Source organism: Eschrichtius robustus, chromosome 10 (assembly GCF_028021215.1).
Source record: "Eschrichtius robustus isolate mEscRob2 chromosome 10, mEscRob2.pri, whole genome shotgun sequence".
Classification (NCBI taxonomy): domain Eukaryota; kingdom Metazoa; phylum Chordata; class Mammalia; order Artiodactyla; family Eschrichtiidae; genus Eschrichtius; species Eschrichtius robustus.
This window is the reverse complement of record NC_090833.1, coordinates 23,733,776-23,758,561: the sequence shown is the minus strand read 5'-3', so window position 1 is coordinate 23,758,561 and position 24,786 is coordinate 23,733,776. Positions and strand designations below refer to the sequence as shown.

General features: G+C 44.3%; 1 protein-coding gene across 7 annotated transcripts in view; it reads left to right on the top strand.

The window, feature by feature from the left end:
- PALM2AKAP2 (PALM2 and AKAP2 fusion) overlaps positions 1-24,786 on the top strand; it is a 489,254-nt gene that overhangs the window by 114,653 nt on the left and 349,815 nt on the right. For 6 of the 7 annotated variants that reach the window (XM_068553888.1, XM_068553885.1, XM_068553892.1 and 3 more), the window contains one exon: positions 23,361-23,406. In XM_068553888.1, the coding sequence (XP_068409989.1) occupies positions 23,361-23,406 (46 nt within the window). Of the gene's footprint in view, positions 1-22,826; positions 23,407-24,786 lie in introns of those variants that run through there. The other variant, XM_068553886.1, reaches the window with a different exon arrangement.

The following is a 24,786-nucleotide window of genomic DNA, read 5'->3' as shown; positions in this document are numbered from 1 at the left end:
AACAGAAAAAAATACAAAAATTTAACATTATAGAGTTCTACAGAAGTAGTATAATGTAAAGAAAATAGCGGAAAAAAAAGAAACAGAAAAGAAAAAGTTCTGCTATCATATGAAAAAGAATCATGCCATACCAAGTAACCAAGTAAGGTGGCCAACCAGTGGAGACAAAACTCATTTCCTTCTCATTCAGAGGGCTGCCCTAGGATGTGTGTGTGTGTGTGTGTGTGTGTGTGTGTGTGTGTGTGTACCATGGGTTGGGGCAAACTGGGATGCCTGTCTTTTCTAAAGGTCATTAGCAAATGGATTCTACTTGGATCCAGCCAATTGTTGCCATGAAGAAATTTTTAAAATGTTGGCAACCACTTTAATACATTCTTTTTAAAGACATAATCTGGTCCTAACAAAGCAAGTCTTGGTCACTAACTTGCAACCTCTTTTCTAGAGCATTTTTCAGAACTCTGTGTATTCAATTCATGATCAGAAGGAAGGAGCAAGTGCAATTCAAGATGAGTTTCTTTGCCAATGAAGAAACTCCAGACAGAAACCAGTGCAGGAAGAGACTCTTACACCCCTTCCTCCACCCCACTTCAGGTTTCCTGCGCAAAGTGTACAATCTACTTAGTGTGCTGTGTTCACGTGGCTCTTTCCAAATATACCTGCATCGAACCAGGCAATCCTGGGTTTGCACAGGCAACTCTGTTTAGTTTGCTTTCAAATGTTTTCCTCTCAATATTCCACTCAGAAAATGTCTAAACTTAGTGGGAACTCCAGTTGAGTTGGGCATATGGAAGGATCTCTTCAATGCTGAATCTGCCCTAAATATCCATGGTAAGGAAAAAAAATTTTAATAATAAATTATTCAAATGTACATTCATTCTTGAAACACTTTAAGGATGTTTACATTGAAACCAGATGCCTGCTCCACAGACAGCCCCCATTTCTGTTGATCTTACAGCTCTCCTGCTCACTTCACTTTTCTCAGTGGGATCTTTGTTTCACTCACAAGTAGAAAGAATGTTTCTTTTGTTTGCTTTCCTTTGCCATCAGTGCCGCCCACCTCTGGAGGGAACTCCAGCGGTGCTGTGATTTGGCCAGCAACCCTTTCATTTCACCCCTGGAAGTCACATGCACACATGATGGTAAATCGTTTCTGATGCACCACGTGCTTGGGCTTTTCGTAGAGCCCTTTTCCTCTGTGTGGTTGGAATTTTACAGCAGTTTGAGCAACAGTTAGCGAATGCTCCCAAATAAAGTTGAGTCAATTCAGGAAACCCATCTCCTAGAGCAAGAAGGAGCTAGGATTTCTAGGGAATTTCTGGCCCTTCGAAAATGTCATCTGAACCTAAAGCTTCTATTTCTAATCTGAGCTGAATCCATGGCCAAGCAAAGAGCTGGAAGATGTATTTGTTCAAATGCCTGCAGCTATTGGCCTGGGGGAGTAAGGGGAGAGGAGCTATTCCCAAGGGTGCCCTGTTCTTTCTTAATCGGTGGGCAGTTTCTCCAGAAAGGAGAAACATCGAAGAAAAAGGTAAATGGCAAAAAGATCACTAAGCAAACTTTCCCACTCCCACTTTTATTTGTCCTGGTTCATCCATTTATTTATCCAAAAAGATATTTATTTAGCATCTACTACATATTACCAGGCTCTAGGTTAGGGACTGTGAGACAGCAGTGAATATCTCCTGGTGGGGGTGACAGAAGAGCCCAGAAAATTATAATGTGGCAAATAATATGGAGAGAAACACATGGGATAATGGTAGACCAGGGAAAGGCAGTCAATGTAGATTAGGTAGAATAAAGGTAGAGTGAGAGAAGACTTCCAGAAGCAAGTCAAGCCTGAAGTGACCATGAATAGGAACTAGCTGGACCAGGGCTTCTGAAACCTTCCCGTGCATGAGAATCCTCTGGGGATCTTGTTATACTGAAGATAACTGATTCCGGAGGTCTGGAGTAGCGCCTGAGATTCTGGATTTCTAATATATCTGATTGCTTCTCATCAGCCTATGAAGAGCTTTCTCACTGCCTCTTACGGTGGAGTAGTGTTCTCTGGTATGATGTATAAAAACCCATTTAACCCAATGAGGGGCATTTATTTGCTATTACAAACAGAACTGCAGTGAATAACGTGGTACAACTCATTTTGCACATGGATGATCTATAGGATAAAATTCGTGGAAGTGGAATTGCTCAGTCAAAATCATTGTGATTTGTAATTTTAATAGACACTGCCAAGTGCTTCTCCACAAAGTTTGCCCCAGCAGTAGCTGATTTTCCTACACCCTCATTAAGACTGTGTTAACAAACTTGGTAAACTTTTTTTTTAACCTGCCCGATGAGTACAAAATAGTGCAGCTTTAATTTGCCTTTCTCTTAGTATGAGTGAGTTTAAGCATCTTTTCATATGTTTCAAGGCTAGTTGTATTATCTCTTCTATGAACTGTCTATTCATTTACTTTGCTCATTTTTTTTTTTTTACCGGACTGTTGATCTTGTCTCAGTGATTCATAGGCGTGTATATTAAGAGAAGTAACCATTTCATTAATTATATTGAAATTGAACATCTTTTCATATGATTAAGAGCCACTGTGTTTCCTCTCCTGAACTGTCTGTTTACATAGTTTTCCCCACCCGCTTTTTTCTTTTGGATTATTGATCTTTTTTTTCTTGATTTATAGAGTCACTTGTGAGTCATAGAATCTAAATTTTTGGACCCCATTCCAGCCTCTTACACCTGGTCATGATGTCTCCTCTAATGACATTCTACTTTTCTTCATTTCATTGAATGGAAGAACATTTATAAGTGGGCATGTAAAAACAATTTCCTAAAGACCACAAACTCAGAAAACATTGCCTCAAAACCGAGATTGTTTTTTAAGGGGCAAGATAATGTGAATCATTTAATCTCTGGCAAATACATTACAATATACAAACTTTTAGAAGAATAATCAAACATAATAAAATTTGCAAGCAATTTATAAACAGAGGCTGGAGTCTAAGATATTCATCATAGTTGGTAGAGAAGAAAAAAAAAAAAAAACCCAGTGATTAATTGCACTCTTCAGGCCTGGTTTAAATGCAGCCTCTTCCATAAAGTATGCCTTGGTGTCCGTGGATGGATGTTTCTCTTGCCTCTGAATTCCCAGGGAACTTTGTACCTCTCTTAGGAGGAGTATCAGTGTCTGTCTTTATTATAGTTAGTTTTGTGCAAGAGTATTCCCAGGAGCACTGCTCATTTCCTGTACTGATCATAGATTTTTTTCTTAAAGGAAACCTTGAAGGTCCCAAGCCACAGTCTTCTTTTTTTCAAAGTCAGTTTTATCGAGATATAAATTACATACAGTAGAATGCACCCTTTTCAAGGGTGCAGTTCAGTGAGTGCTGACAAATATATACAGGTGTGCAATCACCTGCAAAACCAAGATACAGAACATTTCCGTCATCACAAATTGTTTGTTCCCTTGGACCCCTTTGTCATCAATTCCCTCTCCCCATCCTCAGCCTCTATCAGTCACTCATCTGGTTTCTGTCCTTATAGTTTTGCCCTTTCCAGAATGTCACATAAAAGGAATCATTCATTCCGTAGCTTTTTGTGGCTGGCTACTTTTACTCTAAGCCACAGTACTTTGCAGTTAAACATAGAGAAAACAATTTCCTCATTGCTTTGTGGAATTTAGGCTAAGTAGCCCTGCTCACCAAAATCATGCCAGTGGTTAGGCAATGGCCACAAGGCAGGAGCAAAGAGGAAGGGAGAGAGACAGAAACACAAACAGTTAATATTTATTATAATATTCTTTACTGCTTAGAAGATGTTACTTTGGAGCACTTCCAGTGTGCCCACTGTTTTGTGTAATCCACATGACAATCTTATAAATTGTTATCATTTCCATTCTGCAGATGAAGGTTCAGATTGTTTAAGTGGCTTGTCCCCAGACAGAACCCTAGTAAGTGGAATACTGGCATTGAACTGAGCTCTGATTTGAAAGACTTTGTTTTGTGGATTTCTCTGGGCTCCCTTTTCCCCAAAGTCTAATAAGGGAGAGTTAACAAAAAGATCTGTAAGCCCCAGAAGGAGTTTCTCTCTTCATTCTTCCTGAAACTCATTCACTAGGAGCCCAGAAACTAGCACTGTGCCCACCAGATAGCAGGTGCTTGTTAAATATTGTTAAACGAACCAATGAAAGAGCAATCTACCTTTCTGATCCTTCCACTGCAAATGCACTGAACTTTCCTTCCCACTAGCTCACTGGGAGTTTTTCAATGCTTACATTTTTCTTATTTTAATAAGTTTCCTTTTTTTTTACTCAAAGGAAAATGCAAGTTATCTCTCAATCCCTGTGATTTTGTGTCATCGCAACACATGGATTGAGTGAGTGTGAGCAAGTTCCAGCTATCCCCTTTTGGATTGTCTGTCATTTGAATGAAGGTTTATGTTAATTAAAGACCACTCCGTAGGCACTAGTCAGTTAATCATTACTTACTATGTTCTATAGCTAGACCCTGAGGAGTAAAAGTCAACTCTAAGTAAAGTGAACTTAATATGAATACCTAGAAACAATTTTAATAAATATTTAATATCTTTGATATATTTGAATACAAAATAGGCTATATATAAAATAGTATTGGAATGAAAGGAAAATCTAATCTTAGGGTATTTTAAGATGCTGGCAAACCAACACGGTACATGGCAAATTTCTTCCCAGATAAGATGATTGCTTTTCTAAAAACAATCTGAATGTTTGAAAGCAGATGAAAATGTCAGGATGATGATAATATCACTTTGTAGAATGTTGTGAAATGATGTCTAAGAACAAAGATAAACAATGTAAAACATAGTATTCTATCATATAAACCTGTGTGCTTCCCAAAGGGGGTTCCAAATTATTTCAGAGAACTCTGGGAAGTTTTTGAGCCTTTGAATTTCTTGTTATTCCTTTACATAATTATGTCTCCAAAATGGTTCCACTTTTGGCAATGAACTTTGGTCAGTGGAAGTGTAGGGGCACCTGGGTTGTAGGTCTAAGTTTCTATTTTTTTAATTTAAAATATTTGTCTTTTTAATATCCTGGACCTTTCCAATGAAATTTTATCCTAGAGTATAATAAAAGACCATTTTAAAACTAGACATGTGGAACGGTGCTAATACCCACCTTTAAATTAATCAATCAGTTATGCTCACTGGCAGATTTGCCATCCCAGACCCACAGAGAGAATTGTAGGAGCTGGCAATTTCTTGAAATAGCAATGTACACATCTATATGGCATTAACACAGCAGACTCTGCTTTATCATTGCAGCCCAGGCTAATGTAATTCACTCACTGTGGACCAGAAAAAAACCTAAGTTATATAAAGGAGCAAAAAGTATTTTTGCATGCTTTTTTTTTGGTCTCAGCCTTGGGCTGAGAGAATGGGAAATTTTTAAAAGGGAAAGAGGAAAACAGCGTAGAAGAAGTATGTAACCTTTTCCCTTGGAAGACATGGTTTTCCTCCCAGCCCTTCACCTGGATGCTTTGCCTCCTCGTTTTACAGGGAGATGGGGACAGTGGGAGGAAAGGGGCAGGGATGCTGAGAGCAGAAACCAGAAGAAACATGATGATTCTAGGGTCAGGAGAAGTTTGAGTGCCGGGGTAGAGCTCAAAGATGTAAGAACAGCCAGAACCGAAAGTGAGAAAAGGAGGTAGTGAGACCACTGTCCAGGGAATCAACAGGAGTAGAGCCATTTTAAGGACATATATGGGGAGAGCCAAGGAGGACTCCTTGAGAACCAGGTGCAAAGAGCAGACTAGAGAGTTGGACAGGTGAGCGCATCCCCGGGGGGTGGTGTGGCGTGGAAGACAGAGGCTGATGTAAACTAGAGGATGGAGGCAACGCAGCACGTGAAATCCGGGAGGTTCGATTCCTCCTGCCGCCCTCCAGATGCCCGGTGAATTGCCAGGTCCTGGTAATTCTCCCCACCTACTCAAGTCTGCTCCTTCGTCTCCATCTCTCTGCCATCTCTCTGACATTTGACCAGGGAGCTGAAAGCACTGGCTCTGCTCCCAGACTGCCTGCGTGAAAAACCTGCTCAGCCACCTACTGGTTTTGTAACCCTGGGTAAATGACTAAACCTCCCTCTGCCTCAGTGTTTGCATCTGGTAGATGGGAATGATGATAATATACTTACCTTATGGAATGTGGGGTTTGCTAAATGAACCAGCACCTATGCAGTACTTCATGGGGTGCCTGGCATAGAGTCAGTAGTCAATGTTAGTTGCTATATTAGTTTCCTAGGGCAAATGAAACGAATTACCACACACTGGCAGGGGAGGGGGGTTGGCAGGGCTTAAAACAACAGAAATGTATTCTCTCACGGTGCTGGAAGTCAGAGTCTGCAATCAAGGTGTCAGCAGGGTTGGTTCCTTCTGGAGGCTCTGAGGGAGAATCTGTCCCATGCCTCTCTGCTAGGTTCTGGTCACTGCCGAAATCCTTGGTGTTCCTTGGCTTGTAGCTGCCTAACTCCAGTTAGGCTGCCACTGTCTTCACATGGACTTCCCCTCTGGGTCTGTGTGTCTCAAATCTCCTTCTCCTTTCTCTTATAAAGACACCAGTCATTGGGGTTAGGGCCCACCCTCAATCCAGGATGCCGTCATAGCAAGGTCCTTAAGTTAACTGCATCTGCAAAGACTCTATTTCCAAATAAGGTCATTTTATCAAGTACCGAGGATTAGAACTTGGACATATCTTTCGGGGACTGTTCAACCCATTGCAGTTGTCATAACCATTATTTTCAATTCAGGAGCTTCTCATCTCTTTTCTAGACTCTGATAATAGTCTCCGTGCCTCCTGGGAGACTCCCTTACTCAACAATCTATTCTCAATAAGGATCCCCAGTGATCTTTCCAAAGTGACTTCCCTGCTTCCCCCTTCAGTGGCTCCCCTCACCCGCAGGAGGATATGTGATGTGCTAAGCAGAGCTGTGACCTGGCTCCTGCCTCATCTCAGCAGTGCCATCTCTCATGTTCCTCCATCTTGCACATCCCTTTTCAAAACGGGGTGGCTTCTAGTGCCCCAAACACACGGCACTCTCTTGTGCCTCCTGGCCCTTGCACAGCCTCTCCCCTCTCCCTGTGGACCATCCTCTTCCCTACTGAGGGCCTATGCATCCTTTGAAATTCAGTTTTCATTTTCTCTCCTCTGGGAAGCCTTCCTGGACCCTCCTCTGGCGGCATCCCCAGACACCCGGAATTGGCTTCCTCTGCTTTACCCCCAGTGCATCTTGGATTTGTCCCTGTCACCAAACTTTATTCATTGTTTTGTAAAAGTGTGTTAATGTTTCTGTTGCTCCTTGAGGATTGTGCCTTACTCAACTCTATACCCCAATTCCAGGACAGTAAAGGAAGGTGTTGAATAATGGATGGATGGATGGATGGATGGACAGTTGGATATATAAACAGATGAATGAATGGGTAGATGGTTGGATGTATAGATAGATAAATGAATGGGTGGATGAATCACTGGGAGGACAGATGGATGGATGGATGGATGGCTAACAACTGGGAAAAGGAAAACTCTGAGTCAGGGATCATGTGGAACCACAGGATGAAACCTGGACTAAAGCTGGCACCATCTGTGGTTAGAAGATCTGACCAGTTTTTAGAGGCGTGAGTGTGACTACTCACGACACTACTTGTATCTGTGTTGTGTAAATTATGAACAGCTTTGTGTATAAACATACCAGTGCATGATACCCAAATTTGCTGAGCAAATTCATCACAGCTCCCTCAGAGTACTCTGATTCTTCTCAATTTCCAAAGTCCTAAATTAAAGAAGCCCCTTCGGGAGCAGATAAAATGGGGTTCTCACGTATTACACTTTAGTATGAAAAAGATTCACCTGGTACATAAGTTTAGAATGTGGGTCCCTAGGTCCCCACCCCCAGAGGTTCTGATAAGGTCAGTCTGGGGCAGGCTCAGTGATTTGCGGCAAAGTTAAAAGTACAAATTTCGTCTCTGCCCCGTCTGCCCTCTGTGACCTTAGATGGTTTCTTAATTCTTCGTCTCTGAAGTGGAGAAAATAATAGTACCTCTTTGTAGGACTGTGATGAGTTAATGTAGTGATAACAAGAGTTTGACATATGTAAGTTCTCAATAAGTTTACCTGCAATCTTTGCTATCATCATCATCAGTGAAACTCTAGATCAGTGACTCTTAATCCCAGCTGCATAATAAACTTGAAAACAGACCCTAATATAGTTGGTCTGGAGTGGGTCCCCAGGGATGGGTATTACTTTAAAGCAGCCCGGGTCTAATGTGCTGTCACAGTTGAGACCCAGCAGGCCCTAGATCGATCGGTGCTTCTCAAACTTGAATCTGCCCACAGATCACCAGGGGATCTTATAAAAATGCAGATTTTGATTCAGTAGGTTTCAGGCCAGCGAGAAGCCGCATTTCAACCTTGATATGGATGTTGCTGTCCACAGACCACACAAGGAGTAGCGAGGATTTGGAGTACAACCTGAGGCCAAGCAGACAAGACCCGCAGCTTGGTCGGCGGTTTGATGTCAACACAGGGACCGATTATGACAGAGGCCATGTGGTTCTTGGTTATACCCAGGTCTGTCACATCCTAGTGCCACACTCTTCCCGGAAGCTCCCCCATCCCTCCCTAACTCAGCCAAACCCTGGGAGGAGGGGCAGGATGGCTCTCTCTGATTTCCTTGATAAGATGTGTCAAATGAACATTCATTACAGTCCCAGGAGTCCTTTCAGAGGCATTTAAGGAAATGCTGCACATTTAGCACTTAGCTCTTCAGATTATGGAGTTCAAGGTCATCATTTTGCCCATAGAAGGGCCATCTGTATGTGTCTAAACTGCTGAGTCAATTACCCTGCCGAGTGGGAATACTATTGTGGCCTCTGTTTTTGGCACAGACGTCTTGAGGGGTTTTCCAGTCATCGGTAAATGCTGAAGTCCCTGGCTCTCTGTCCCTGGCCCAGGTGTAATGACTCAGAGGCCTACAGTCAAACCAGGTGAGGGAGGGGGTGGGAGGTTAAAATCCAAGCTGGCTAACAGGCAGAGGATGTTAGTTCTCCAAGACTGCATCTGCATCTTCTTGCAAACTCATTGTGATTTCCTCAAAGCAGCCCTCTCCAAGGTTTAAGCTGTAGGCAGAGGCCCTCGCTGCCTGAGTGTACGAGGTGGGACTCACAGCACCGTGAAATCACGCTGATGAAGGCAAAGCTGAGAGCATCTTCATTTACCGTGCATGTAGTTAACGTTACATCATCCTTTCACTGCATGTTGATTAGGCAAAACTATGAGTCACTTAAATATCTGATTACAAAGACTCCTAATTTTATATGACAAAACTATCCTTTAGATTTTCATTTCATATTTTATGATTCCTAAGACCTGGAGTCAACACTAATTACATTTTTACAAGGCATGCATTATTTATCATCTTCATCACCAGAAATTAATAAAAGCCAGCACAGACCTCCCCATGTACCCCGTAAGGTAGATATTATTAACCTGAGTTTACCTAAGACGAAATTGATGCAAGTTAAGTACCTCACCCAGCGTCCCCTATCTAATAAATATGGAGCTGGTCTTTGAACCCAGAGCATCCTGGCACCAATGCTCTTAACCACGGCACTCAACACCTTTTGTAGCAAAGCTGCCACTCAGCATTTATGAGAGCGCTTCTTACCTGCCAGGCACAGGGCTCGACATGGATTGTCTCCTTTTGCCCTCAAAACACCCATATGGGTCAGGCACTATCAATTTCGTTTTCTGATCGAGGGAGTTGATCTAAGAGAAATGATGTAATTTCCCCAAGTTTACACTCTACCTTGTAAGCACTAGAGCTGGGGGTTGAACCCTAGGGGTCCGTGTCCCCTCTCTTTAGCTGATATTGGATTCTTGTCCCCTGCCACTCCTCTCCTCCAGCCCTGGAGTGAAGGTTTCCTGGATCTGGCCAGGCACTGGTTCCATCAGTACCCACCTATGCCCACTCTTGCCGAAGTCCCTTTGGCCATGTAAGGTAACACATTCACAGGTTCCAGGGATCAGGGCGTGGACATCTTTGAGACCATTATTCTGCCTACCATGATCACACCATTCCATCATTCTCTCACATGAATCCTGCATGGTCCTCCATCTGATCTCCTGCTCACATCTTCCCTCCCTCATCTGGGCAGTCAGAGTGATTTTTTGAAGGTGTAAATACATCCCTTCACAGCTTGTCCAAACCCTCCCAAGGCCATGATCTGACCGGGCCACTCTTTGGCCTCTTTTCCCACTACTCAACCCCTCGCCCCCTCTGCCACCATCACACTGGTCTCCTGGCTGCGACTCCAACGGATGCTGAGCACACTCACGGTGCAGAGCCTTCCTGTGTGCTGCTCCCTTGGCCCGGACACAATTCCCTGAATATTTGCATAGCTCTGTCACTCGCTCTGTATTCAGGTCTCTCTGATGGAGTGTCGCTCCTTCATCCCCACTCTCTCCCCTTAGGGTGCTTTTCTTCAGAACACTTCTGAAGTTAGATTGGAGATTTTCCTACTTTTATTTTTTTTTATTGTTTTAAAACTCATTTGCGGTTTTTTTTTTTTAAATTAATTTATTTATCTATTTTTGGCTGTGTTGGGTCTTCGTTTCTGTGCGAGGGGCTTTCTCTAGTTGCAGCGAGCGGGGGCCACTCTTCATCGCGGTGCGCGGGCCTCTCACTATCGTGGCCTCTCTTGTTGCGGAGCACAGGCTCCAGACGCGCAGGCTCAGTAGTTGTGGCTCACGGGCCTAGTTGCTCCGCGGCATGTGGGATCTTCCCAGACCAGGGATCGAACCCGTGTCCCCTGCATTGGCAGGCAGATTCTCAACCACTGCGCCACCAGGGAAGCCCCCGGATTTTCCTACTTTTAATGTCCGTCTCCCTTCCCTGGAATGGAAATGCAAAAAGCCAGCTTCTTTGTCCTGTTCTCTGCTGATCCCCAGCACTTGGGACGATGCTTGGTGTGAAGTGTGTGCCCAATATGTATGCCGGGAAGGAAGGAAGGGAAGGGAGGGAGGGAGGGAGGAAGGATCGAAGGAAACAAGGGATGAAGGGAGGGAGAGAAAGAAAGAAAGGAATGATGGAAGAAGTTGGCTTAGCTCTCTGGCCCTTTTATTGTTATCTAAGGTCTTAACCCTCAGAGAGGATAATATTCCAAGTACCTCAAAAGAAAAGAAATCACTTTCACCTCTTTGAAATGCGTTTTATTTATGCAGATAAATCCTCCCAACATTTAAATAGTCCCACACAGATACAGGCTTCCAACAGCATGAGCAGGTTACCTGATATTATTACATCTGCCACTTAGAGCTGTGTGACTGGAAGCTCTCTGTGTATCAGTGCCCTCGTCTGTGAAATGGGTATAATCATAATGCTGCCCTCATAGGGCTGTTGTGAGGATTACATCTGTTAATGTTTGCAAAGCACTTAGAAGGGATCCAGGGACAGAGTAAGCATCACATCAGTGTTTATTAAAGATAAAAACCCAAAAAACTTTTACACTCAAATTCAAACTGTTCTCTCCAATACTCTTCAGATCTTTATTGAATTGAGAAAGAAATTTGGAAACTTTCAGCTTTTTCTTAACTCAATTTGTTTCTGCTTTATTATAACTTGGGAAAATACTAGTTTGTACTCCTATGAAAGTAAAATGGCAAAAGAGTATCTTTGCCCATTTCTTTCCACCAGTGGTCATATTCTTATCAAATAAATGTTTTCTCTGTGGACTAGGGCTGTTACAATGTTTTCTAAATACTAGGATTATCAAATTTAGGACTTCATTTACTCAGAGGGTTAAGTGTGAAATCTCCAGGCTGCTCCGAAGTCGAAGTTCATCCTGAAAGACATTATCCTTTGCCTGGCTTTCCACGGGGGTGGGGTTCGAAACCTGACACCTATTTGTCGGTTGCCTCATTAGGTCACCACCTTGGAAAGGCTGCTTCCCCCTTATTAAGGAAAAGCCAGCTCCATTTGTTTTGGCTCCCAGCAACCTAACAGAGTCTTTATAATTCAGCAACAGTCTGTTTTCCTTGGAAGCTGGAGAGGCCAGTGGTTTTGGATCAAGCTTGAATTCTCACTGGAAGTTCCAAAATGGAAGTCAAATGACTTCAGCCGGCAGTGGTAGAGGCAGGAATGCGGGGCAGGCCTTTGGAAAGTGGATTTTGAATATTGGAGGCTACTCATAAGATGCCTGATGGGATAAAGCCTGACATGGTTTGAGGGTGATGTGGACAAGCCATTTTATTATTCTGTTCAAACTCCGGGTTCTGATATCTGTTTTTTTTAATTGTTTCCACCTAGAATAGAAAACAGTTTCAACCTAATCCTGGGAAGCAAGAATGGATTGATAAGATCCTTACTGTATACAGATGCAGGACAGGTTCCTTCTGGGGGAGACCAGTGAGGGCCACTCTAGAAGGACTAATTGCTGGATAGGCATTGGTCTGAGGAAGCTTTGGGTTGGGAGAAACACTGTAGAGGTAGCTCATGGCCAGGAAGGGGGTTCATTGGCACCTGTGCCTTTTCTCTGCCAGAAACTATGAAAGAGAACTAAGGTAGGGCAGCTCTCAGTGTGTAGAGGGGGCAGCCTGGGCAGCCATTGGCAAGGTCCCTGGTGGGGGCAGGAGGTGACAGGGCTGAGCAGCAAAGACCCAGACTTCCGGTCTCTTACATTAATAACCAGGTTGAGCTTCCCGGCTCATAAATCAACTCTCTCCTGTCTCTCTCAACTCCTCTGATATTCTAGGTTCCAGAGAAGATTTTTTTTTTTTTTAAACAGAGGTCCATGGGCCTTCTAAGAGTGTCCATGGAAGAATTCAAGGGGTTCCAGAAAGCTCAGAAATTGTATACAAAATGTTGTAGGCATGTGCATTGCCCTTAAGTCCATAGTTTTTACCAGATTCTCAAAAGGACTCTGTGATCTGCCCTCCTGCAAAGCTTAGATCACTGTTCTAGGTGGTAACATAATTCACCCCGTAAAACACTTTGCACTTTTGTCTCCTTCAGTCTCTCATGATAAGAATTTGGCAAAGCCAAAATGTTACAAAAAGGTTTGCACAGCATCAAAAGACCTTGGAGAGCAAACTCTAGAGGCAAGAAGCAAGAGTCAGGAGTATTCATGAGTAAGCGCTGGTCTAGTCTGAGGACCATATCTGGCACACCTGGGGTCTTAGCTCAGGCTGCTGTAACAAATTACCATAAATTGGGCAGCTTAAACAACAAACATTTTTTCTTACAGTTCTGGAGGCTGGAAGTCCAAGATCAGGGTATTGACAGATTGGGTTGCTAGTGAGGGCCCTCTTCCTGGTTTGCAGATGGCTGTCTGCTTGCTGTGTCCTCATATGGAGGAAGGAGAGAGAAAAGCAAGCTCTCTACTGCCTCTTCTTTAATCCCATCATGAGGGCTCCATTCTCATGACCTAATTGCCTTCTAAGGCCCCATCTCCATCACACTGGAGATGTGGGTTTCCACGTTTGAATGGGAAGGGGCACAAACATGCAGTCCATAGCACCCAGTGATGGGCTAACAAGTGACTCAGGAGCCTTCACTCGGACACAGGCACGTCTAGGCAGAAACACATCCAGAATGATACAGATATTGATGAATAAGTGAGATTATGGTCATGATTATAAAAGAGTATTCATTGACCACCTTCAATATGTCAGGAGTTACATACATGATGAATACATGATATCACTTGATTGTCACAATAATCTTGTAAACTGGATACTGATATCTTTCCCATTTTACAGACAGAGTAACTTAAGCTCAGAGAAGTAAATTTCTTAAGGTCATTAAGTGGTAGAATTGAGATTTAAGGTCCAGTTTGTCCAATCCATGCTTCCTGCCAACCTAAGTAGCTTTGTTACATGCAGACAACCATCATGGTGGCTTGTGGGACGCTGATGTATCTGAGATCTCCTTCAGGGCTCTGACTTTATGATTTTTGAGTTAACTGAGAGAGTGACAAGTTAAGTAAATAATTTGTTAAGTCACACACTATGTAAGAAATTGGGAGGGATAACCACTTTTCCTTCCCAAAGGGACCACCATGCATACCCTGAGGGGGTGGGATTTCTGGAATGCTGTAGAGTTAACAAGAGGGGACTTGGAAAGTTAGAAAAGGGAGGGGGAGGCTGCATTCCAGGCATAGCTCGTGGTATGAGAAAGCACCAAATTTGGAATGGGACAAACAGATGAAGAAGGTGTCAAGTTCTCCGGGGAGGAGTATGGGGACTGGAGACTAAAAACAGGGTGAAGCTCTGGCCAGATGCTCTGGTGACTTCTGAGCCTGAAACAAAGGAGAACCACCCCAGAACCCCAGGGGCTTCCCCTCCCCCATCCCAACAAAGGGGAGTTCCGTGCGACAAGGGGACCGAGCCCCAGGGGGAAATGGACTGACTGCCTGTCTATAGCGGGAGATCTTCAATTCTAGCAGAGAGCTCTCTGGTCACAGGAAAAGCTATCTTGACTGTGATGGCTTGTCCACTTGTGAAAGATGGTGTCACAGGGGCTTGACTTAGGGAAGAGTGAAAGGTGAGGAACTAGAGGAGGAAAGAGAGGAACTGAGTGGGAAGAGGGGACATCATGTAGGACTGACAGGAGACACCTGGGTCCCAGCGCAGGCATCAACAATCTGACATCCAGATGTGGGTGCACAGCACTTAATCCAACCCAGATCCTAGAAGGCAACAACCTCCCTGCCCTCCACGCCCACGCCGGGAAAGCTGTCCCCGGAGAGAAAACAATGGGAATGACATCAGTACAGAAGGCAAGCTCATCTGTGCCTCAGAAGTGGCCCTGCCAGCTGCTTTTCCCCAGGGGACAGACACTGCTCTCACTGTGGAGGCCTGGAGAACAGCTGAGTGTCCCTTTCCCAAAGGGTTGAGCCAGACTTGGGGGCTCGTGGGAGTCAGGGAACTGCTGTCTCTGACACATGATCTAATGTCTTGTTCGTGCTCACTCCCTCCTCAGCAGAACACAACACACCTTCCTTTGTCAAGTCAGCACAGGCTCCATCCTTGGGGCCTCCCAGAGGGGCTGCCCACCCCCCACCCACCTCAGTGCTCCTGGCTCCCAGCCAAGCGGACGCCTCTGCGTCAACTCTTTTTCCATCCCCACCTCCCCAAGTACGCCTTTCCCTCTAGTGGTATAAATTTAGCTCGGAATGAATGTAGAAAGGAGGGCACATTCATGTAAACACGGGCCAGGTAGCTTTCCAATCTAAGTTTGACACACACACAGATGGCAGAAAAGATCCAAGTTTCTCTGTTTCCTTCTCTCCTGCTTCTCTCTACTGCTTCCACTGCATCCTTGGACCCCACACCCTATCCTGCATTTAGCGAAGCTAATTAAATATGTAGATCAGGAAGTGCAACTGTTTGACTGGATAAAGCAGAAATCACTTGAGTGACTGAGGAACATTAAGGAGGCAAAGAGAGCCCTAGGTGGCGTTGGTCATTTGCATTTATTGGTTTGATTGTGTTAGAAACCCATCAGACATCTGGAAGCCTCTTTTGTCTTATGTGCTAGCTGAGTCTTTTCTCCTGGTAGGCGAGGCTGTGGCTGCTACAGAATGCTTCTCAGTCTTACAAACATCACCTCACCCCAGCCCCTGCCTCCACCCCACTGACCAGTCCTTATGTCCCTGAGATCCTAACCTTGAAGGCATCCCTTTCACTGTAGTCCTTCCCACTCTGAGAGCATTTATAGTTAGTTCTCAAAACACCTTCTCATTCATGAGTTCCTTTCATCCTTACAAGAACCTTGTGGGGTAGTTAGCTATCTCTGTGCCCAGTTTACAGACAGAAAACCTCAGCTCAGAGCAGTTAAGTTGCTTGTCTGAGGTCACACAGTAAGTGGCAGAGTTAGGATTAGGACCTAGGGTTGAGATTTTGTCTGGTGCTCTTTCCACTCTGTCTTGAGCTGCTTTGAGGAAAGGCTGTCTCTCCATGAGGCCCCAGCTGGGAGGGTTACATTTGGTAAGGAGAAATTTTTTTTGGTGTAGGTTTTTTATTGTTAAATATTGTTTTTGTTTTTAAGGGAACAGTTCGGTGGCATTTATCACATTCACAGTGTTGCGCAAGCACCACCTCTGTCTGGTTCCAGCACATCCTTATCGCCCCAAAGGAGATCCTGTCCCACTAATCAGTCAGTCTCCATGTCCCCTCCTCTTCCCCTGAGAATGCCGGATTACTTCTGTGTCCATGGATTTGCCTTCCGTGGACATTTCATATAAATGGAATCAAGAAAATGTGACCTTTGTGACTGTTTTCTCTCAATAGGCATCATGTCCTCAGGGTTCATCCACGTTGTAGCAGATGTCAGAGCTTTGTTCCTCTTTATGGCTGAGTAATATTCCATTGGAGAATGAGAGTAGCTTTTATGGGTTCAAATAGAAGTGACAACCTGTACATCCCATTCATTTTTTTTTACTGAAGTATAGTTGATTTACAATGTTGTGTTTCAGGGGTACAGCAAAGTGGTTCAGATATATTTATTCTTTTTCAGATTCTTTTCCACTGTAGGTTACTACAAGATATTGAGTATAGTTCCCTGTGCTATACAGTAGGTCCTTGTCATTTATCTACTTTATATATAGTAGTGTGTATCTGTTAATCCCAAACTCCTAATTTATCCTCCTTCCCCCCTTTCCCCTTTGGTAACCATAAATTTGTTTTCTATGTCTGTGAGTCTATTTCTATTTTGTAAGTAAGTTCATTGTATCTTTTTTTTAGAATGCACACATAACTGATATCATAGGATATAGATCTGTCTGACTTACTTCACTTAGTATGATAATCTCTAGGTCCATCCATGTTGCTGCAAATGGCATTATTTCATTCTTTTTTTATGGCTGAGTAATATTCCATTGTATATGTACACCATATCTTTTTTATCCATTCATCTGTTGATGGATACTTCAGTTGCTTCCAAGTCTTGGCTACTGTAAATTGTTTTGCTGTGAACATTAGGATACATGTATCTTTTCTAATTAAAGTTTTCATCTTTTCTGGGTATATGCCCAGGAGTGGGATTGCTGGATCATATGGTAACTCTATTTTTAGTTTTTTAAGGAACCTCCATACTGCTCTTAGTAAGGAGCAATTTTTGGGACTGACCGGCTATTACCTCTCAGTGAGACCAGCTCCAAGGGGCCAAACACAAGTTGGATCCATTTTGCCAGTGTATGAGTGTATGGAGGGTGGGCAATGGGTGGGCATGCAGGATTGAAACCCTGAACACTCCAAAGGGCATCAAAAGGGCTCAGCGTCCATAGGTCGTAGGAGCTGAAGCTAGGCTTTCCCAGTTTCATTATTCATTCCCCAACCAGGAGGGCACACAGGATTTAACTGATAGGCTACTGTCCCTGCACTGCCAAACCCACAGGAAATCTCTCTCTTGTTAGCAGTGCTGACTTGCAGGATGTGTACGGCATGATTGAATCATGGCTAACAATGAAAGTGTTGATGGTCCCACTGCAAAAAGGGATTCCAAGCTGACGGGGCACTTCATGGTCATTGTACTAAGGCAAACTAGACTGGCCCCTAAGCTCTCTGGGAAGCCAGTGAGCTGATTGTGTCTACCAGCATCAGATAACCAGACTGGCCTTCCCAAAGACTTTTCCCTTTGTAGCTAATTCACACCCAAACCTTGAATCAACTCCACCAAGGAGCACCTTTAATATGTGGGCATGTAGCTCTCTTCCAAAACACTCCACGATTAAGCTTTTCTTTCCATCTTTTCCTAGGACTTAATCTATGTCCTCTTAAGCATTCCCTTCTCATTCCTTCCTATTTATAATCATTAAATTGACTTACTCCAAAAGATAAGGCTGTAGGTGTCTATGAATCATTAAAGGGGGAGTCTGGTAATGAAATTTCTAGACAATAAATGACACAGGGCAGAATCCTCCCTTTTAAAAGATGAAAAAAGAGAAGTACCTACTAATGTGGAAAACTTAAAGAATATTGATAGTTCACCCCTTTTCTTAAAAGAAAAAGCCTACATTGCAAAAAAAAAAAAAAAGCCTACATAAAAGGGTAGGTACAATCAAGTCATTCACTTGATTTGGTCTATGACAGTTTTAATGAAGAAGTAATTGGGTTGTATAATTAGGACCTGCCATTTTTGGAGCACCTACTATGGTCACTCTCAAGCATTTTCCATCTGTTATCTTGATTTCTTGCAATATCCTTATGAGGTTAGAGTTGTTATCCCCCATTAAGGATGAGGAAATTGAGCTAAAGGAATTCAAGTTTGTGCAGTTGGTGAGTCTGAGGGCTGGGATTCTAACTTGTCTTTACAGCTCATGCCTTTTCTCTGTGTCATGCCCACCTCCCACCACCTAGTCCCACTTTTCAAAATTTTTATCAACATCTGAATATCCCAGCAAGGTGAATGTAGAATGACCCCTAACCATCCAGATCCAATTCCTGTATGCTCTCCTTATAGCCCCTGGTTTCTTCCAGCAATTCACAGTGTTGATCAACTGACATTGCCAAGGCTAGCCAAGAGAAAATGAGGCCGTCAGATAGAAATTGTACCATTCATTTTTAGATGGATTTCTAGTTGCTCTTTTTGAATCTTCTATGTAGAGAGCTTAATCAATCTATACCTTAAGTGACATCCAGCCTAGTTTATTTCCCACACTGGCACCCTGTTTTCTAACTTCTTTCACTCTCTTGCACCATGGGGACTCTCTCTATGGATCTATCATTTGAATCCCATTGAGAAAAACATCACATACTTGAAATCCCATCAACTTTCCCAAATTGTTCACAACCACAGGAGCCAAAAGGGCTCCAAGCACTGTTCCCCTCCTTTTGATCCTGTGCAGCCATCACATATGTTTTTAATGACCATGTATTCTAAAAGATCCTAGGCAAAAGAGAGATGATACAAATACAAACATTTTGGAGGACCTGGCATCCTTTTAAAATTACTTTTGTTAATGCAAAGCTTCAGGTTACTCTGAAGTTTCACACGCTTAGGTTCTGTTCAGCAAGACTTTAACTTTTACTCACTCAATGGGTCTTGGCAAGTCATTTCCCTCTCAGTTTACAGAGCTCCCGTTTTCCACACAGGGGAGTAGGCTGTGATCATCTGTGGTTCTCAAAGGACTCACACCCTAAAATAGATTCTGCAATTTTTATTACCAAAACATCTATTTCGCAAATCTAGCATCCTGTATTCTCTCAATATAATGCTGTGCAATACAGCATCTATCAGAAAAACCATTAGACAATACGGGTAGTGCTTATGCAACACGGTTTACTGTCCCGGCAAGAACTAGTGATTTGTTACACACATTATGCACCCATTGTAATAGCTCTTTTGAGATTTCAAATGTGTGGAGGACAAAAAGTCACCAATATTAGCACTAGACTATGAATTCTTTGTAATACCAAGCCATAGCCTAATGTCTAGTATAGAATAGTTATACAATAAAAGTTTATGAAAGAAATGGCATAATTTGGGTTATAAGTGTCTGTGTTTGTAATGGGTTAGATGATTTCAAAATGCTAAAATTTAGAGCTTTGAGGGGAGAAGTATTGGAAGAGGAGAAAATGTTTTCTCTCTGCTCTTCACGTGCCTTCCTGTTTCACTTAGGGTTCTTAGTCACAAGCAGCAGAAACTGATTCTAGTTGCTAGGAGCAGAGAAGGCATGAATCGAAAGTGTATTACGTAGCTGGCAGAATAGCTGGGAAGGCTAGAGAAGGAGGCTTGAGTAATGGGCAGGACCAAAGATGAGCAACCAGCCTGAAAGAGTTCTCTAATGCTGTGTCTTCAAGGTCCTTGGCCAGTGCACATGGCTAACTAAGCCCAGATTGCATGCCATGTCATAGCTTCTGAGGACCTGGGAAACAAGTGTCTGGCATTTCCCGGCGTGCATGATGGGAAGTAGCTCTGAATCTCACAATGGCTCGTAATATGGGAATTCCCCAAAGATGGAAAGGGCTGCACAAATGGGGCAGGCAGAAAAAAAATGTGGAAGATTCTGCTACATTTCCCCCTGGACAAATCCCCAGGGTCCAGCATTCTGAATTTCTTCTCTCCTTTGACTTTTGGCCATCCCTGCTTTGACAATCCTCAACACGGAGTAAACAGGAGCCCTGTATATCATGGGTCTCAGGCGGTTAAAAGCCACTGAGGAAGTAAATTGGTCATAAGTCTTCTGTCTACTCCTAGTAAGCCCAGTTAGTACGATGGTTCTAAATCCATCCCTAACTTTTACCTCACCCCATAGATATTTAATTTTGTACATGTATTCAGAGAAATGTGACCCAGGAGATTCTGATGCATACTACTGACTGGGAAACGTGTCTTAATTGTTCCCATTTCTCACAGTTTCTTTACAAACCATTTCTATTTTTCTGAAGTCCCCTCCCACACCCCATCAGTCTCAACCAATGGCCCTTCCGTAAGCTGGGAAAACTAGGCTTACGATATACACTCCCACAACTTCTCTCTCTTTCAAATAAAATGACTTCATCTTTACCCATTCCATCTTCTGTCCTACTTCATTTCCCCATCTTTCCAAGCCTAACTTGGCCACCAGTGCTCATCTGGATGCCCTCTGGTCTAATCTGAGACCTAATACTTATCTTCCCTTTGGACTGTGTCTTTGGTCTCACTTCCCTGATGCCTAATTCCCTTTGGCCCTGAAACATTCAAGTCTCCCCTGATCTAACAACCCTTCAACTTGACTCTGCTTCCTATAGACCACCTTCCTGTTCCCCCCACCACCTTCATCTTTCACATCCAAACATCTGAAAGGAGTGGTTTTTACTCAAGGATGTTCCTTCCCCACCTCTCACTCATTCAGGTCTCTGTAATTGCTTACAGGCTCACCCACACACACACACACAGCTCTCTCAATGTCACCCACGGCTTCCTGGCTGCCCAGGCCTCTTAGTCTGCATCTTTCTTGACCTCCCCAAACCACTTGACTCTGTTGAAAAACCCTTTCCTCCTGCTGTGGCTTTTCGTAGAAACATCCCTCTTGATTTTTCCTTCTAATCTTCAGATGATACTTCCTCAGCCTCCTTTCCTGGGCTTTCTCCTCTTCTCGTTCTGTTTTCTTACCCTGGCCATTCTTTCTTTAGCTATAACCACAATGTAGATGACACCCAGGTATGTGTCCCCAATCCTGATTCTTCTATCTTGAGATTCAAAGCTTTCCAACTGGTCACTTCCAAAAGATGCCTAAGCCCGTCTTCCACTCCATCTCACCTTCCATCATGCCTTTTAAAAATTTATCATAGTAAAATATACATAACAAAATTTACCATTTTAACCACTTTTAAGTATGCAGTTCAGTGACACTAAGTGCATTCACATTGCTGTGCTCTTCTAATTCCTTTTTAATATCTGTGTAACTGGAGGGGAAAGGACCACTAATTCATCACTGGGGGCTGCCCCACCTTCATATTACTGGCCGAGCCTGGTGCCTGGTGGTTATACACATGAGCTCTGGAGGGTCTGATCTAAGTTGAAATGCTAGCTCCATGACTCTGGCTGAGTCTTTCCACCTCTCTGGTCTCACTTCGCTCATCTTGTATTCTCTACTCTTGTTGGGTACGCAGTCACTCTGCCGAAGTACTAAAAGCTTTGTTTATTTGTGAGCTAACACCCCTCAAACACTTGTCCTCTGGAGCTGGCACTGGAAGTGAAGAGAAAATGAACCGTTTGAAGAAAGTGATGGGTCTTAGCCAGAAAGCAGAAGTTCTGGATATACTGGAGGGGGATGTCAAATCTGGTGCTGGCTTGGATTTACGATACAAACAGCTCCACCTACGCCTGTTATGAAAAGAAAGAGAAAACAATCAATCAGTGAAACTGTTTTGGTGACTGCTTCTGTCTTTGGGCAGAGTAGTAATTGCTCTTCAAGTGACAGGTGAAACCTCTCTGAATGCTGAAAAGGTGATTTAGTAGAAATTGCAAGAATTTGCCCAGGAAAGAGGTGATTTGGAGAAATTTGATGTGCCTACCTTTCAAAATGTCTTCTTAAGTCTTGCATTTATAGAGTCATCAAGGATCTAAAGAGGTCACATTGGTTTTTTTCCCCCATGTTTATTTCATTTTATGGAGGAAAGTTTGCTTATGAGTGTTGGGAATTCTAGCAGCCCCCTCCTGGAGGTGAAGACGTATTTTGTTTTTAGCTTTTTGTTTCCTTTTGGACTTGATCTTATCCATCTCTCATTTCCAGCCCAGGGCCTGGCATAAAAGATGCACTTTAGAACTGCCGCCTGTTTCAGTAAAGAAGAGGTGAAGTGTTTTGGTGACCAGATCCTACTTTTCCTTTCAGAGACTGAGTACAGAAGTAAAGATTCTCAGAGTTTCAGCCCAGAATGTCACAGGATAATGTTCAGAACAGATTGCCCTTTACAAAGCACCTTTATACGCCTACTTTATCTCATTCAGCACTGACAGACACTCCATTTTTCAGATGAGGAAACTGAGGTTCAGAGTGGTTAAGTGACTTGCCCAGGGCTTCACAGCTAATAAGTGATCAAGCCCAGCCTAGCCGAGCACCTATAACTACAAACTCTCGGTTGTCTTTCTAACCCACATTTGGCCTCACAGAGGGATGGCCTGTGTTGAGCTACACCCTGCCCTTGGCCAACTTGACCGCTGAGGATCCTGCCATTTAAGGCATGTGGGTGAGGCAGTTGGAAATGTCCCCATGTGGAGTCTAAGCGTTTGGCACGAGATAGAAGGCAGGACGTGCTGGGGCCCCGCTTTCTGCCAGAGGCCCCTGAGCTGGCGTCTGCACGTCCCCAATGAGCACGTGTCCACCTGGGCGCACCAACCGTGCGCCCTAGCGGCTCCCGGTGCGCCCCGGGTGCCAGCCCGCCCGCGCGCTGCCCGGCCGCGCCTTGGGGGCCTCCCCACTCCCCGCGGCTGCAGCCCCGGTGTCTCCCGCCCGCTTAGAGCAGCCCGGGGCTGCGGCTGCGGGTCCCCCACACCCCAGGGGCGGAGCGAGGCTCGGAGACGTCAGGGCGGAGGACGAGCGCTGGGCGAGCGCGCCCTCCCGGCTGCTGCCAGTGGCCCACGTCCCCGACTGGCGCGGCCGGCGGCGGGGAGATGCAGGGAGCGGCGGCGCTGGGGCGCAGCCAGGCGGCCGGGCGGGCGGGGGCCAGAGGCTGAGCCGGGCGAGCCAGCCGCGCACACAGCTCTGCCCGCCACCTCCGAAGCGGATCCCCGGACGCCCCTCGGCTCTCCCTGGGTTTCTAGCAAAGTCCCCCCGGGGTATCCATCAATTTCCTTGGGTGACTACAGCGTGTGTTTTGTTTTTCTTTCTTCCTTCCCTCCCTGTGTGCCCTTCTCCAGGATGGCAGAGGCGGAATTGCACAAGGAAAGGCTGCAAGCCATAGCAGTAAGTCCACTTTCATTTTATTTTCTTGCTCTATTGTCTGGGATGGAAGAGGACCCCGAGTGCTTCGGGGCCGTCGACATTCCAGCACAGTAGCCGCAGGACATGTGTTTTGGGGATAAAAGTCTGTCAAGGCTCAGCTACATTGCTTTTTCCTTTATGGTCTGTAGATGGAAAGCCCCAGGGCGCGCTTTGGGCTGGGGATTTGAATGTGGAAGATTGGCTTAGAAATAAGATGCTTGCTACTGGGCTTTAGGGAAAGACTAAACAGGAGCATGAGGGGTGGGGGTCGTGGGGAGGGGATTCCTGGAATATTACCACCCAGTGCTCAGTAATACTCTGACTTCAGACACTGGAGAATGGCGGGAACGGTCACCAGAACAGTGGCTGCCGTCCACTCTGCGGAAGCTGTTGGTGTGCTAAGTGGAAAACCAGCAATCAGCTCCACTGCCAGCCACGCGGTAGAACCTCTTCCCTGGAACCGGGAGTGTTCATTTCCCCTGTTCTGTTTGATATTGACAAGGGCACTGGCGCAAGCCACCACTCTCGGGAGGGGGTGGGGTGGTCTGGGGACTTCTTAGAACAACTGGGTCCTGGGAATAATATTCCAAGAGAGCCTCCTTCTTCTAGGTGTGGATCATCTGAAAACCTATTTTCAGCATACAAAGGAGCAACCAGTTTTGGCAAAGTTTATGTGCACTCTCAGAAAAGTGTACCATGTGCATGTTGGGTATAAAAGAGCTCGAAAGCTGCCTAAATTTGAGCAATCCTGCCACAGTGTTGCCAATGATCCACAGATGTGGTATTTTTACTGGAGCCACCACAGCTGGATTATATATTTCCTTTTCAGATGAGGGAATGATTATTGCTGCTATATGAAATAATAGCAATTAGAAGAGAAGGTCTCTTAACATATTGGCATAAAAGAATCGCCAGACATTCTTTTACCTAAGTACTGTTTTTTTTTCTTTTTGGTCCAGGAGTTCCCTGGAAACACATATAAATTTGTTGGAGAAATGGTGTGTAATGTTTTGGAAGCAAAGTATATTAAAGTGTTTTTAAAATCCTTTGGACGGATCCTTCACTGGGAAATGCATACAGACTCTTCTTTTTTAAAGAAGCGTTTGATGTGGTCTCTGTAGCTCTGAGATCCTCTTTATCAAAGTCCTCAAATCTTAAAATGTCTTGGAGACTTTACAGCTGAAGCAAGAGAGACGTTTGTTGGCACTGTTGAATGCTATGGCTTTTTTGCCTGTTGGGCAATCTTTGAACTTGGTCCTCAGAACTCAGGAAGGCTTTTTTTTTTTTCTTTCCCTTTCCCTCTGAGTATGTGTATTTTGATGGTTAGTGAGGTTGTTTACGGTTTCTAGAGTTAGTGGCCCA